Genomic DNA, 13,324 nt, shown 5'->3' on the forward strand with positions numbered 1-13,324 from the left:
TGGGGGAGAAATCCCGAGTCAAGAAGGGGTAAACAAAAAACCAAAAACCTAGCGAGGCACATTTGTTGGAATCGTCACATTTTAACCGAAAGGGAAAGAGGCTAATTCATGACGCTGCCTAACTGCAGATGGTACTTTGCTTCTGCTTCTGAAATCGCGTAGCCGAGCCGACGCCAGGGAAGCCTTGACCCTAGGCCGGATAGCAGAGCAGCCGCAACGCCGTCACACGCCGCCACCACCACCACCAGCAGCGAGGCAGATATTAGGGGCTGAGGCAGCAAATGAACCGAGAAGCCCCGCACTAGAGGGAGCACGCCCGTCGGGGTGGGGGTGGGGTGGGGGAGGGAGACCAAGTGGAGGCGGAACTTGACTGAGAGGAGGGGCTTGGGCGGGGCTTCGTGGGGGTGGGGCTTAGCGTTCGCAGTCCCCCTGCTGCTGCGGTGAAGGGGCCTCGGAGGGGGTGGGGAGGGGGAGCCAAGGCGATAGGACAGCGCATCTCGCCGCGGTGAGGAGCTGGCGCCGAGCTCTTGCTGCGCGCAGCCCAAGTTCAACCCGGGCTTCTCGTCTCCAACGCACACGCCTCCTTCCCCCTCCTCGGCTGGGCGGCGCTCGCTTCTCTCTCTCTTTCTCTCCCCCCCCCCCGTTTGTCCGCTGGCGGCTGGCCCCGAGCTGACACACGCCGAGCAGATGTGAACGAGCCTGGCTGGAGACCCGCTGCAGCCGCTCCACAGCCAGCTCGTTAGCAACAACCCTGTCCCGCCGCTCCGCCCCGCCAGGTCCCAGCGGGAGAAATATGTGGCAGCCGGCAACGGAGAGATTGCAGGTAAGGAGGAGAAGCAAAGGAGGCAGTTGGTGGATAGAGGGGAGGGGAGGGGGTGGGTTGTGTGGGGAGGGGGGGCGATGCTGCTGTCATGTGACTGCAATGCAATATTTTGCGTGGCCCCGACTAGAGAGAGGGACAGCAACAACAACTTGGCGCCAATCCTTTGCCTGGGCTTGATGGTAAGGATTCCGCGCTTGCAACTTTCCCCTTTGCCCGGTGGCTCGTACTCTCCATGGACGGAAGGATCTTGGCTACCCGTCCCCTCCCTCCCATGACTTGCAGGTCGCGGCGAGGGGCACTGACACTTCCGTGGGGTTCTAGGGACGTCCATCTGACCCGCTTCCACCCCATTTCGAAACCCGTCCGTGGAATGCGTGTCTTAAGGACGGCCAGTGGAAAAGCTAATCCCGCGAAGAGCGTCTGGGCGAGAGTTTTCATTGACGGTGAGGTGGTGAGCTCTGTCCCAAAGACTAGAGGCGGGGAGATTGCTGTGCTCGGTTTCAGGCGCTTCCCAGACGGCGCTGGCAGAGTGCGGCGCTTTTATAGAGAAAATCCTTGGCCAAAAACGAGTCAGGAATCTCTTGACTTGGAGCCGGGGTGGGGGGTGGGGGGAGAGGGAGAAGAGAAGAGCTGACTGTTTTTGTTGCAGGTCTCTCTCCCTCTGAATTTCTCTTTTTCACTTTAAAATATTCTCCAGATGGTCAGCTATAAAGGCTGCCAGATAAATTTACAGAAACCAACTTTTTTTTGGCAGGCCAGAGCAGCATTAAATCCCCAAGTAAAACCTTGAAGAAATTCTAAAGTGGCAAAGGCAAAACAGTTGGGAAGGCTGTTTTGAATGTCTGGAGAGGGAAACCTCCCTCCCCCCCCAACACAATTGTAGAACAACAAGATAGAAGACAAAGGCTAGGTAGGCAGAGGTAATGCTGAGTAACCTCTCTATGGGTAGGATCTGGGAGACTCCTATTCTTAAATTCTTCTGCATGATCAGGTGTATGATGGGTGCTGCACTTCTGGAGTGTTTTGACTTAAACAATATGGGGACACATTTGTGAAAGTTGCTATATATTTTGGCCTTGATTCATCCAGGACAATCTAAAATGAACTTGACTATTCTTGGAAGATATTTGGGAATAAAGACTTAACTTTCACTCTGATATTTTGCTGGTAGCAGTTACAGTTCTGTAGTGTGCTTTGTCTTCTGGGATGGTTGCTCCAAGACATTATAATTAAGCCTGCTCAAGTTATTCGGTCACATCGTGCTTTACTTAAAGTAATGTGTAGGCTCCAAAGCACAGGACCTTTGGCAAGCAGATGATTTTGGGTTTTTGTTCTACTTCTTCACACATTAACTTTTGATTCAATGTTTATTTGGCTATACTGTACTAAGGTTAGCTTTGGGCCCCTTCTGCAGTGCATGCTCCCATTTTAGCAGGGTTGCTTTCGGATAGCAGACTGTTATATAAAATTGTTGGCACACTGAAGAGATTAGCAATAGTTGTGCAAATGCTGACAAAAGTAATGCATCTTCTACTGTTATGAAACACACTGTTAAAATGATACTTTTACTTCATCTCTTCAGCCTGAAGTCCTCAAGCTATTTCAATCTGGGTTTTCCTTGGCAGCAGTAAAATGTGAATGTAAATATGTCTGCTAACTTCGATAAGCTGTTACAACTTACTGTATTATTGGACTCCCCTGGATATATCCCATGATTCAAACATTTCAAAGTTCAAAACCTCAGTCAGCTTTGATGGTATCTTTTTAAAACCAGCATTGTTTGCTTTTTTGAGGCAATCTTCCCTCCAGAGTTCTTGAGGGATGTTTCAGGAGATCTGTATTTGCACGTAGTGACTAAAAGACTTTTCCCATACTCTTGTCTTTTCCCATATCTCTGTGTGCAAAGTACAATTTTGAATGCACCACAAAGCTGTTGTTGATAGTCTCTTGGTAGAAAAAGAGAAGAACTTTAAAGTAACAACAGTTGTTTTTTTTAACACACTTTAAAATCAAGCAAAAGTGACTTATAAAAGTTTGTTTGTTTGTTTGTTTGTTTATTTATTTATTTATTTATTTATTTATTTATTTATTTATTTATCTATCACATTTTTATATCGCCCTTCTCCCAAAGGGACTCAGGGCGGTATGCAGCCAAGATAAAAACCAACAATATAAAAGTTAAAAACAATTTAAAATTATTAGATAGTTTGGCTAATCATCTAAAACACAACAACCCATTAAAATAATATTTTAGGCCAGCCCTGCTTGATGGAATAATAGCGTTTTAAGGGTGCGGCGGAAGGTACGGAGGTCGGAAATTGGACGAATTTCCGGGGGCAGCTCGTTCCAGAGGGCAAGTGCTCCCACAGAGAAGGCTCTTCCCCTGGGGGTCACCAGTTGACACTGTCTAACCGACAGCACTCTGAGGAGACCCTCTCTGTGGGAGCGTACTGGTCGGTGGGAGGCTATATGAGGTACATATTATGTTTTGATTTTATTTAAGGCGATTGGTATATATTTTGGCCTTACTGTTGCAAACACATTTCTTACGATATTTTTTAAAATAATTATTTATTATTAGAGTTTTATCCCATCTGTATTACTTTATAGGTAACTCAAGATGGTGAACATACATAATACTCCATCCTCCTATTTTCCCCACATCAGCAACCCTGTGAGGTAGGTTGGGCTAAGAGAAAGTCACTGGCCCAAAGTTACCCAGCCACCTTCATGCCAGACTAGGTCTTTGCATTTCTAAGCCAGCATCTTTTTCTTTTTGGTTTAATTTAAACGCTGCCCTTCTCCGGAGACTCAGGGCGGCTTACAATGCGTTAAGCAATAGCCTTCATACTTTTTGTATATTTATACTAAGTCAGTTTATTGCCCCCACAATCTGGGTCTTCATTTCACCTACCTTTGAAAGGATGGAAGGCTGAGTCAACCTTGAGCCTGGTGAGATTGCAGTAATTGCAGGCAGCAGATGTTAATAACAGTGCTTTAGTCCACTGTACTACAGGCTCTTAACCATTATACTAAACTGGTGTATAGCAACCAAATTTGTAGACCCTTCTTATTCTTGTAATACACAGCCCATAAAAACAAGCTATTAACCTAAACTATATCAAAGGTATTGACAGCTGATTATAACACATGATGCATTACTCTCAATATTTTTTAGGGATCAATTTATCCCTCTTCCTTGATAAAATGACTCATATGGATCTTCTTTTCATTAAGCTGTTTTTTTAAAAAAGTGGCCACACTATTGTTCTTCGAAGACTCCGTTCAATATTTTAGTGAACAGATATGATTAAAACTTGTCTAACCTGGTCATGCTTCTGAGCATTTGTAGAGAACTTTTTACCACAGAGAGGTACACACTTTCTGCAAAAAGGCCTCCTTATAAAACTTTTGCTGCCTTTGATAATACATACTGCTATTTTGTTTAATGGGTTAAATGGGCACTTCAGAAGTGCAGGAATAGGTAAGAAAAACTTAAATGTATCAATGGTAATTTAGTACACTTGAAAAACTGTTGGATAGTAGGGACAGGGCACATTGGCAGATAAGAAAACTGCTAGCAATCTTTTATGTGAAAAAGCATTATTTTTGGAAGAGTGAGAGTGGCAGTGGTAATTTATGATTTGGAGAAACACTCAATTTTGCTTTCAAAATTGAGATTTGAAATTAATGGGATCCTTCCAGTTTATTTTGAATGGTTTCAAAGTTCTTCAGTATATCTAAAGCTAAAACACATTTGGGCTTCCAGACTAGAATAACTGGATACTTTGCATCCTATGCGTCTGGTCAGTCACGCAGTGATCTGTACCATCTTCCCATAGATAAACGTTCAAACTCTTACAATTGTAATGCTTCTGATTCAGCTGAAAGCTGTCAGGATGACTTTGACCAAATCCCTTTCTTTCACCCCAGCATGCCTCACAGGGTCGTTGTTGTGGGGAAAATAGGGAATGGGTCAGTGGTGGGTTACAATTTTTTTTACTACTGGTTCTGTGGGTGTGGCATGGCTTGGTAGGCATGGCAGGGGAAGGATACTGTAAAATCTCCATTTCCTCCCAATCAGCTGGGACTTGGGAGGCAGAGAATAGATGGGGGCGGGGCCAGTCAGAATTTTTACTACCGGTTCTCCGAACTACTCAAAATTTCCACTACCGGTTCTCCAGAACTGGTCAGAACCTGCTGAAACCCACCTCTGGAATGGGTACTTTATATATACCACCTTAAATTGTACAAAATAAAGGAAGGATATTTGGGGTTAGATGATGGCATGTTAGCACTGATTGGCACCAGGTTTTTCTTGTTTTTCTTGTTTTATGTTTTAACTGGTTAAGTTTTATAGTTTTAAAAATGATTTTATATATCTTTTAATTTTTGATTAAAAGGATCGTTTGAAAGATGGATAAGCTATGCAAATGTTATACAAGTAGTCCTTGAGCTGAAGAAGCTTCCTGGATGGGAAGCGAAACATCGTCAAAGAAAAACCAGAAAGCCCAGTTGTCTCTTGAAAAAGTACTTTTGGAAGAAGCAGTCCTTGAGTTACAACAGTTCATTTAGTGAACTTACATATTCAAAGTTACAATAACACTTTAAAAAGTGACTTTTGACTGTTTTTCACACCTACAACCATTGCACATGGTCACAGGATCAAAATTCAGGCGCCAGGCAACTGATATATATTTATGACCGTTGCAGTGTCCCAGGGTCATGTGATCACCTGTTATGAAATTCTGATAAGCCAAGCCAATGGGGAAGCCAGATTCACTTAACAACCATATTACTAACCTAACAACTGTAGTGATTCACTTAACTGTGGCAAGGAAGATCGTAAAATGGGGAAAAAATCACTTAGCAAATATCTCACTTAGCAACAGAAATTTTGGGCTCAATTATGGTTGTAAGTCGAGGACTACCTGTATTCCACTATATTTTTATTCCACATACTAATGGTTGTAAAAGATAAGCCAAATGATATTTTTGCAAATCAAGTTGGTGATAATAGTCTATTTAATAACATTAATTTTACCCTATGAGCCTTCATCTATTTATATTTCTTCAATCTTTTCTAAAATTTTCAACATATTTATTTCCAAATATTTAGAAATATTTTGGCATATGTAAAGTTCCAGATATTTAATATAACAAGTAGAAATCACAAAATCCATCTTATTAAATAAGAGTACTGATTTATTAGGACCTAAGGGGAAGTAAACAGTATTTATCCTAATTAATTTTACAACCAAAATACTTTACAAAGTGCTATAGTACTTTTATAAAACTAGGCAGAGATGTAAGATACTGCAAATATATCTCCAGCATATAAAAATAATTTTTACTTGCACCCTGTCTATGTAGTGTACTTAATGTCTAAAGATTGTCTTATAGTAGTGACCAAATTATAAGGGTCAAAGCCTTACTGAGTGCCACATTGTAACTCAAAAAGAGTCTGGAGTCATTTAATTTGTTATAATTCTATCATAGGACTAAAAATAATAAATTTCATTCCACTGATCACCAGATATAATTATTACTTGCTTTAAAAAAATAATCCAAATGAAAGGCTTTTTCTGCATCTAAAGCTACTAGTACAGCGGAGTCCATTATCTCCTTCACTATACTAATTCTAAATTGATGCCTGACAACTTATGATGAAGCCAGAGTAGAAGAGTTGAATTATAAGTGATAAGACCTTTTCATATTACCTAGCCATTATAATAGTTAATATTTTAGTATGCACATTAACGAAATAGACCTATAACTAGCACAAAATGTAGAATCTTTACCTGGTTTGAAACCTTATTATGACTCATAAAATGATGAAGGCAATTTAGCATCCTTAAAAGATTCATATAAACATCCAAAATGTAGAATTTAACAAACCTGGAAATGACTTATACTATTGCACTTAAAAACTGCCAGACCCTAGAGCAGTGTTTCTCAACCTTGGTAGCTTGAAGATGGGTGGACTTCAACTCCCAGAATCCCCCAGCCAGCAGCTGGGAGTTGAAGTCCACCCATCTTCAAGCTACCAAGGTTGAGAAACACTGCCCTAGAGCTTTACCATTTTATAACAGCTGCATAGAATCTAATAGTTTTGGGGGTAACAAGGAAGACTTCAGCAAACTTATACTGGTTTTTCCTTCTGTTCAATTGCATCTGATTCTTAGAGACTGCCTTGACAAGTCCTTGCAGTTTTCTTGGCAAGGTTTTTCAGAAGTGGTTTGCCATTGCCTCCTCCCTAGAGCTGAGTGAGAATGACTGGTCCAAGGTTGCTCAACTACTTTTGTGCCTAAAGCATGTCTAGAACTCATGCCTCCCAGTTTAAAGTCTGATATCTTAATCACTGCACCAAAGTGGCTTTCAAATTAATCTTATCTAAGGATAAAAATGGAATATCTACCAGACTCAACATTTGATCAATATTGATTTTTCTTTTCATCCAAACTATATATTTATAAATAAAGAAGAAAACCCTGTTTATTTATGGCTACAGAATCAAACATGCCCTCTGGCTGTCCTTGGTAACTTTCAGAAATTAAGCTCTGTTGATTTGGTTGCTTCAACTTAAATAATTTTTTCATTGCTATACTTGCTCAATAAAATTTACTTTACTAGAATAAAATTTCCTTTACAAAAACACAGATGCTTCATAAGCTTGCTCCATGGACTCCACGAAAGTAATGGTTACAGTGACAAAAAAAACCCTATAAACCTAAAAAATACAGAACTAACCATTAAGCAACAAAATAAACAAAAAAAATCCATAGAGAACTCCTCCTATGCCACCATTATTTGCTAACATTGAAACATTTATAACAAACCTTTAACACCGTATCACAAACAGCAACCCTGAAATTTGGCAGGAATCAAAGAGCTGCTACCTGTGATTTAACCCAGTAAGAATTTGCATTTATCAGTACCACGTCTAAAGACTATTTATTGCAATCCCTTTTTCAAAGAAATTGGGCCACGTTTTTGTACTTTTCTTATCTGTAGAAAGACATTCATATGTGGCAAAAAGTACCACATTTCTACTTCTTGGGGGTGTGTGGATTTGAAATATTGATAAATAAACCAAAAACCAATTATTCTTTAAGACTTCTAATTGAAGGTCAAGCCAAAATAAGAATAGTATTAACCTTCCCCCCACTTTCCAATCCAATCCAATCCTAATTTGTCTTAATTCTATAGACTACTAATTTGATTCAGGGATCAATAATAAATCTCTGTCAAATCATCTGTGTGTTCAACTGTTGATTTCCAGAAATAATCACATTGGTATTATTTGTTCATAATGATTGACGTTTTCCAGGACAATTACAACATAGGAGATGAAGATTTATTGCAAATTAAAGGCAAATAAATCAGGAAGATTTGCAGCAGGCAAAATTGGAGGAAATTTGCAGACAAAGTTGATATTAAGCTAAAATTTAGGCTTCATGTGGAATGCGAACTCAGCTGAAGTATAATCAATAAAACATGTTTATTGACTCCAATCACAGAAAGTGTATTATAACACGAGTGGATGATGAATTTGAACAGACATTAGTAGGAGAGAAGTTTAATTAGCCCAGATTCAAGATATATTTGTATTGCACACAACTAAAATAGGATGGCATTAATGAGGAAAAGAATGTCAATATGTAAGCATTCTTAGTTGCCACTGAGCATGTAGGAATTAACCATTTTCTATTTTCTTTTTTCAAAACTAGATGATATATGGCTATCAAGTTGCCTGACATAGAAGTATCTAGTAAAAAAAACCTTTTTGCCTTTTCTTACCAACTTGGATCTCCTGTTTTCTATCTTTTCCTTAATGCTGCATTGTATTTGCTTATAAATAAACTATACCTCAGTAATCTCAGAATGGGACATATAGGTTGCACTGCCTCTAATTATTCACTGCAGAGCAGTCTTAATTGGCTTCAAGCTTATTCTAGTGTTAGTTATCAGATCTATTCAGCTGTGGCAAAATTTTTGAGGTCAATTAACTCCATGCTAATCCTCAAATTTACTCATCCAAAGCAAAATCATTAGTACAGTATTATTTGAGAAGTCTGTCAAAAGGGCATTATAAAACAGTTTTCTGCCATTCGTTGTTCATATGAAGATATTCAAATAGACTAGACTAGACTAGACTAGACTAGACTAGACTAGACTAGACTAGACTAGACTAGACTAGACTAGACTAGAATAGAATAGAATAGAATAGAATAGAATAGAATAGAATAGAATTCTTTATTGGCCAAGTGTGATTGGACACACAAGGAATTTGCCTTGGTGCATACGCTCTCTGTACGTAAAAGAAAAGATACATTCGTCAAGAATCATAAGGTACAACACTTAATGAGAGTCATAGGGTACAAATAAGCAATTAAATCATATTAGGAAACAGTCAATATAAATTTTAAGGATACCAGCAACAAGGTTACAGTCATACAGTCATAAGTGGGAGAAGATGGGTGATAGGAACGATGAGAAGATTAATAGTAATGCAGACTTAATAACTAATTTGACAATGTTGAGGGAATTATTTATTTAGCAGAGTGATGATGGAGAAAAACTGTTCTTGTATCTAGTTCTTCTGGTGTCCAGTGCTCTCTAGCATCGTTTTGAGGGTAAGAGCTGAAATGTCCAGGATGCGAGAGATCTGTAAATATTTTCACAGCCCTCTTTTTGACTTGTGCAGCATACAGGTCCTATGGAAGGCAGGTTGGTAGTAATTGTTTTTTCTGCAGTTCTAATTATCCTCTGAAGTCTGTGTCTGTCTTGTTGGGTTGCAGAACCAAACCAGACAGTTACAGAGGTACAGATGACAGACTCAATAATTCCTCTGTAGAACTCTATCAGCAGCTCCTTGGGCAGTTTGAGCTTACTGAGTTGATGCAGAAAGAACATTTTTTGTTGTGCTTTTTTGATGATGTTTTTGGTGTTAGGTGTCTTGAGAAATGGTAGAACCTAGAAATTTGAAGGTCTGTACTGTTGATACTGTGTTGTCTAGTATTGTAAGAGGTTGTAGTATGGGAGGATTTCTCCTAAAGTCCACTACCATTTCTACGGTTTTGAGTGTGTTCAGTTCCAGATTGCTCTGGTCACACCACGAGGCTAGTTGTTCAACCTCCCGTCTGTATGCAGATTCATTGTCTCGAATGAGACCGATCACTTTTCTGTCATCTGCAAACTTCAGTAGTTTAACAGATGGATCGTTTGAGATGCAGTCATTGGTATATAGAGAGAAGAGAAGTGGAGAGAGCACACAGCCTTATGGGCCCCCTGTGCTAATTGTACAGGTATCTGATGTGATTCTGCTTAGCTTGACCTGCTGCTTCTTGTCTGTTATGATCCACTTACAAGTGTGTTCAGGTCCTGCTAGCTGGTTTAGCTTAGTTAGAAGACTGTCTCGAATGATAGTGTTGAATATTGAACTAAAGTCTACAAAGAGGACCCTTGTGTAGGTCTTTGGAGGTTCAAGATGTTGTAGGATGTAGTGCAGAGCCATATTAACAGCATCATCTGTTGATCTATTTGCTCGGTATGCAAATTGCAGGGGGTCTAACAGCAGATCTGTGATGGTTTCCAAGTGGGACAGCACTAGCCTTTCAAAGGTTTTCATAACTACAGATGTTAGAGCAACTTGTCTGTAGTCATTCAGTTCCTCCTTCGGCACTGGGATGATAGAGCATTTGAAACAAGAAGGAACATAGCACATCTCTAGCGATTTATTGAAGATACGGATGAAGATGGGGGCCAATTGGTCATCACAGACTTTTAAGCAAGAAGGAGTTATCTTGACTGGGCCTGGAGCTTTTCCTGGCTTTTGTCTGTGAAATAGATCTTGCACTTCCTTTTCTGTGATCACTAGGAGTGGGAACCCAATGGGATGGGTTCAGTTGTAGGAGACTTGGCTTTGTTGTTGTGTCTGAGATGGGGGTTGTGGAGATAGGTGGCTGTAAATTATACTCATTTAAAAAGTAGATGAGACATTGACGTGGGGAATGACTCTCTCTCACCTTTTTTTCTTGGTTTTCCCAATCTGCCAGTCATATGTATATTATTTTGGAAATAGTCACAACTAATTGGTTCTGAGCTTGCAGGAAAAATATCCATTTACATTTCAATTTTATTTAATTTTCTGCTATGATCGACTATTGGCTTTCTAATGAAAATAAGCCTGTAAGTTTTATTTATCTATTTAAATAATTTGTTTATATTTCTATTTGTAATTTACTGAGTTCATTTAAAAACAACACTGACAGTAAATAATCAGGAAAACTAATACCATTTAACATTGTTTTGGTGAACTGAAAAGTTTTATACAATGAATTTGCAATCCAAAGGGGAAAAACCACTGTAGGCTGGATCATAGCTTTCCTTCCTTGTACTGTAGGAATATAGTAAATTTATAGAAGAAAGGCATCACTGAAATTAGAAATTCAAGTCTCATTCAAGGTTGATATTATGAGGAAACCAGCTGTTAAAGCACTAGAGCTTCTATAAGGAAATGATAATTCCCCCTATCTTGGCCATAATTAGACTTGGACCCTGGCATAAATGTACATACTTACCCAGTGCTTTTTTGTTTTTCTTTTTCACGAATGTTGACTTTAGACAAGGTGAGAAAGCCACAGATCTCTGAATTGTGTTTTGGGGTTCTTCATAACTTCCTGGTTTGATGGTATACTTCTGGAGTGTTGGAAGGGAAGATTGACGATCATCTCAGATCTTTTGCATTTCAAGACTGTGTCTGTCTCTGATGTTCATTGGTGGAGATCCCAAAGTTTTGAAATTAGTTTTGTAACTGTTTTCTAGACTGATAGGCATCTTTTAAAAGAGAGCTTAATCTTTTTACGGGTTTTTTTGGGAGGAGATTTCTTCTAAGAAGGGTATTTACTGTTAGAATATATGGTAAGAATGCCACTATGAAGAGGGAAAATAAATTTTACAGGATACAGATCTGATTTCTTTAAATTAGGAATTCATAAAATTAGTTCTAGTTATGTTTTTAATTGAATTAATTGAATAGGAGGGATTACCTCTTCACACTGGCACAGAAACATTATATTAGATGACTTTGTAATAATAATACATTAGATACATTAAATTAACACCAATTTCAGGGTTATTTGTTTGTAATACCAATAGGATGCACATAAAGTTTTATAATATTCAGAAAATCTGAAAAGGGCAAATAGTTTTTTTACAGAACTGCACTGTTATACTTTGAATATATATACTTTGAATATATGCCTTCTCTATAGTAGAACTTATAAAAGTTAAGTACTAACTTAGTGTTCTGTTTAACTATTTTTAATATAATATGTATCTTATAATCAGAAAGTACTAACCTTATTTTCTAGTCTTTTTTAAAAAAATCAAGCAACCACATTGATTTTTCTAAGCAAAGTGAATGCAAGTTTTTTATTCCCTTCACTTTATTCCCTTTATTCCCTTGATATTGGAAAACCATAATAAGCTGTTTCTTAGTTGAATAAAATACTACCTTATTAAGTATTATTCTGAAATGCTATTTGGATTAAAATAATTGATTAAAATTGATACACAAAATATATCATGTAATTTTACACACCCAAAATTACCCGTATGTTTATCCACTAGTATTATGACCACTGTATTATTGATCTAACCTCTGAATAAACTTGCTTGTGATTGGTTTGTACTAGTAATGGATATATGTAACCAATACAGACATTTATTTTCTTTTTCTTCAAAACCGTCTTAAAACCTGAGTGCTACTGAGTGCTAATTAGGTAGACTAAATGCTGTCTAATTTTCCAATGTGGCTTATTAGAAGCCTTCGTGTTACGTATATGAGCTTATGGGGAATGCTTCTCCCAACCTTTATTTTCTAATCCTGTAACCATATTGATTCTTTTGAAAGTAGTCACAGGAAAAAAAAAGGTGCTGAGTAAGCAGGAAAAAAATCCTTTAGATCAGGGGTGTTAAACTCAAGGCTCAGGGCCCAGATTCAGCCCGCGGGGTGCTTAGATCTGGCCCACAGGCCTGCCCTGGAAACAGCAAAGGACCGACTCGCGGTTCCTCTGCCAGTGAAAATGGGCTCCCAAGCTCCGTTTTTGGCTGCGATGGCTTCCTGCAACCCTCTGCCAGCAAGCTCAGGAGGGCTGTTTTTACTGGCAGAGAGTTGAAGGAGGCCATTGCAGCCAAAAACGGAGCTTGGGAGCCCATTTTCACTGGCAAAGCGCTTGGGCTACCACAGAGCCCCTGACACAAGTAACGTCGAGTTGGCCACGCCCACTTCTGCCACACCTACTCCAGCCCCCTGAGGTCAGACACAACCCTGATGTGGCCCTCAATGAAATCGAGTTTGACACACCTGCTTTAGATCATGATGGATAGCTTGACTTAATATGTATTCTTTACAAAAATGGAAAATTTCATAATGGGAATTCTGAATAAAAAATAAAAATAGAACTGTAGGTATGCAAATCTATGACATAATTATAC

The 13,324-nt window shown here is 39.1% G+C and overlaps 1 protein-coding gene across 3 annotated transcripts in view; it reads left to right on the top strand.

Moving 5' to 3' along the window:
* The first annotated feature begins 288 nt into the window (after window positions 1-288).
* The window catches only part of PID1 (phosphotyrosine interaction domain containing 1), an 89,981-nt gene continuing 76,945 nt past the window's right edge, over window positions 289-13,324 (top strand). Inside the window, exon 1 of one of the 3 annotated variants that reach the window (XM_034439343.3) lies at window positions 289-823. In XM_034439343.3, the coding sequence (XP_034295234.1) occupies window positions 794-823 (30 nt within the window). In that variant the 5' untranslated portion in view covers window positions 289-793. The other 2 variants (XM_034439340.3, XM_034439342.3) reach the window with 2 other exon arrangements.

The sequence above is a fragment of the Pantherophis guttatus genome, chromosome 6, assembly GCF_059756535.1.
Source record: "Pantherophis guttatus breed Tessera chromosome 6, ASM5975653v1, whole genome shotgun sequence".
NCBI lineage: Eukaryota > Metazoa > Chordata > Lepidosauria > Squamata > Colubridae > Pantherophis > Pantherophis guttatus.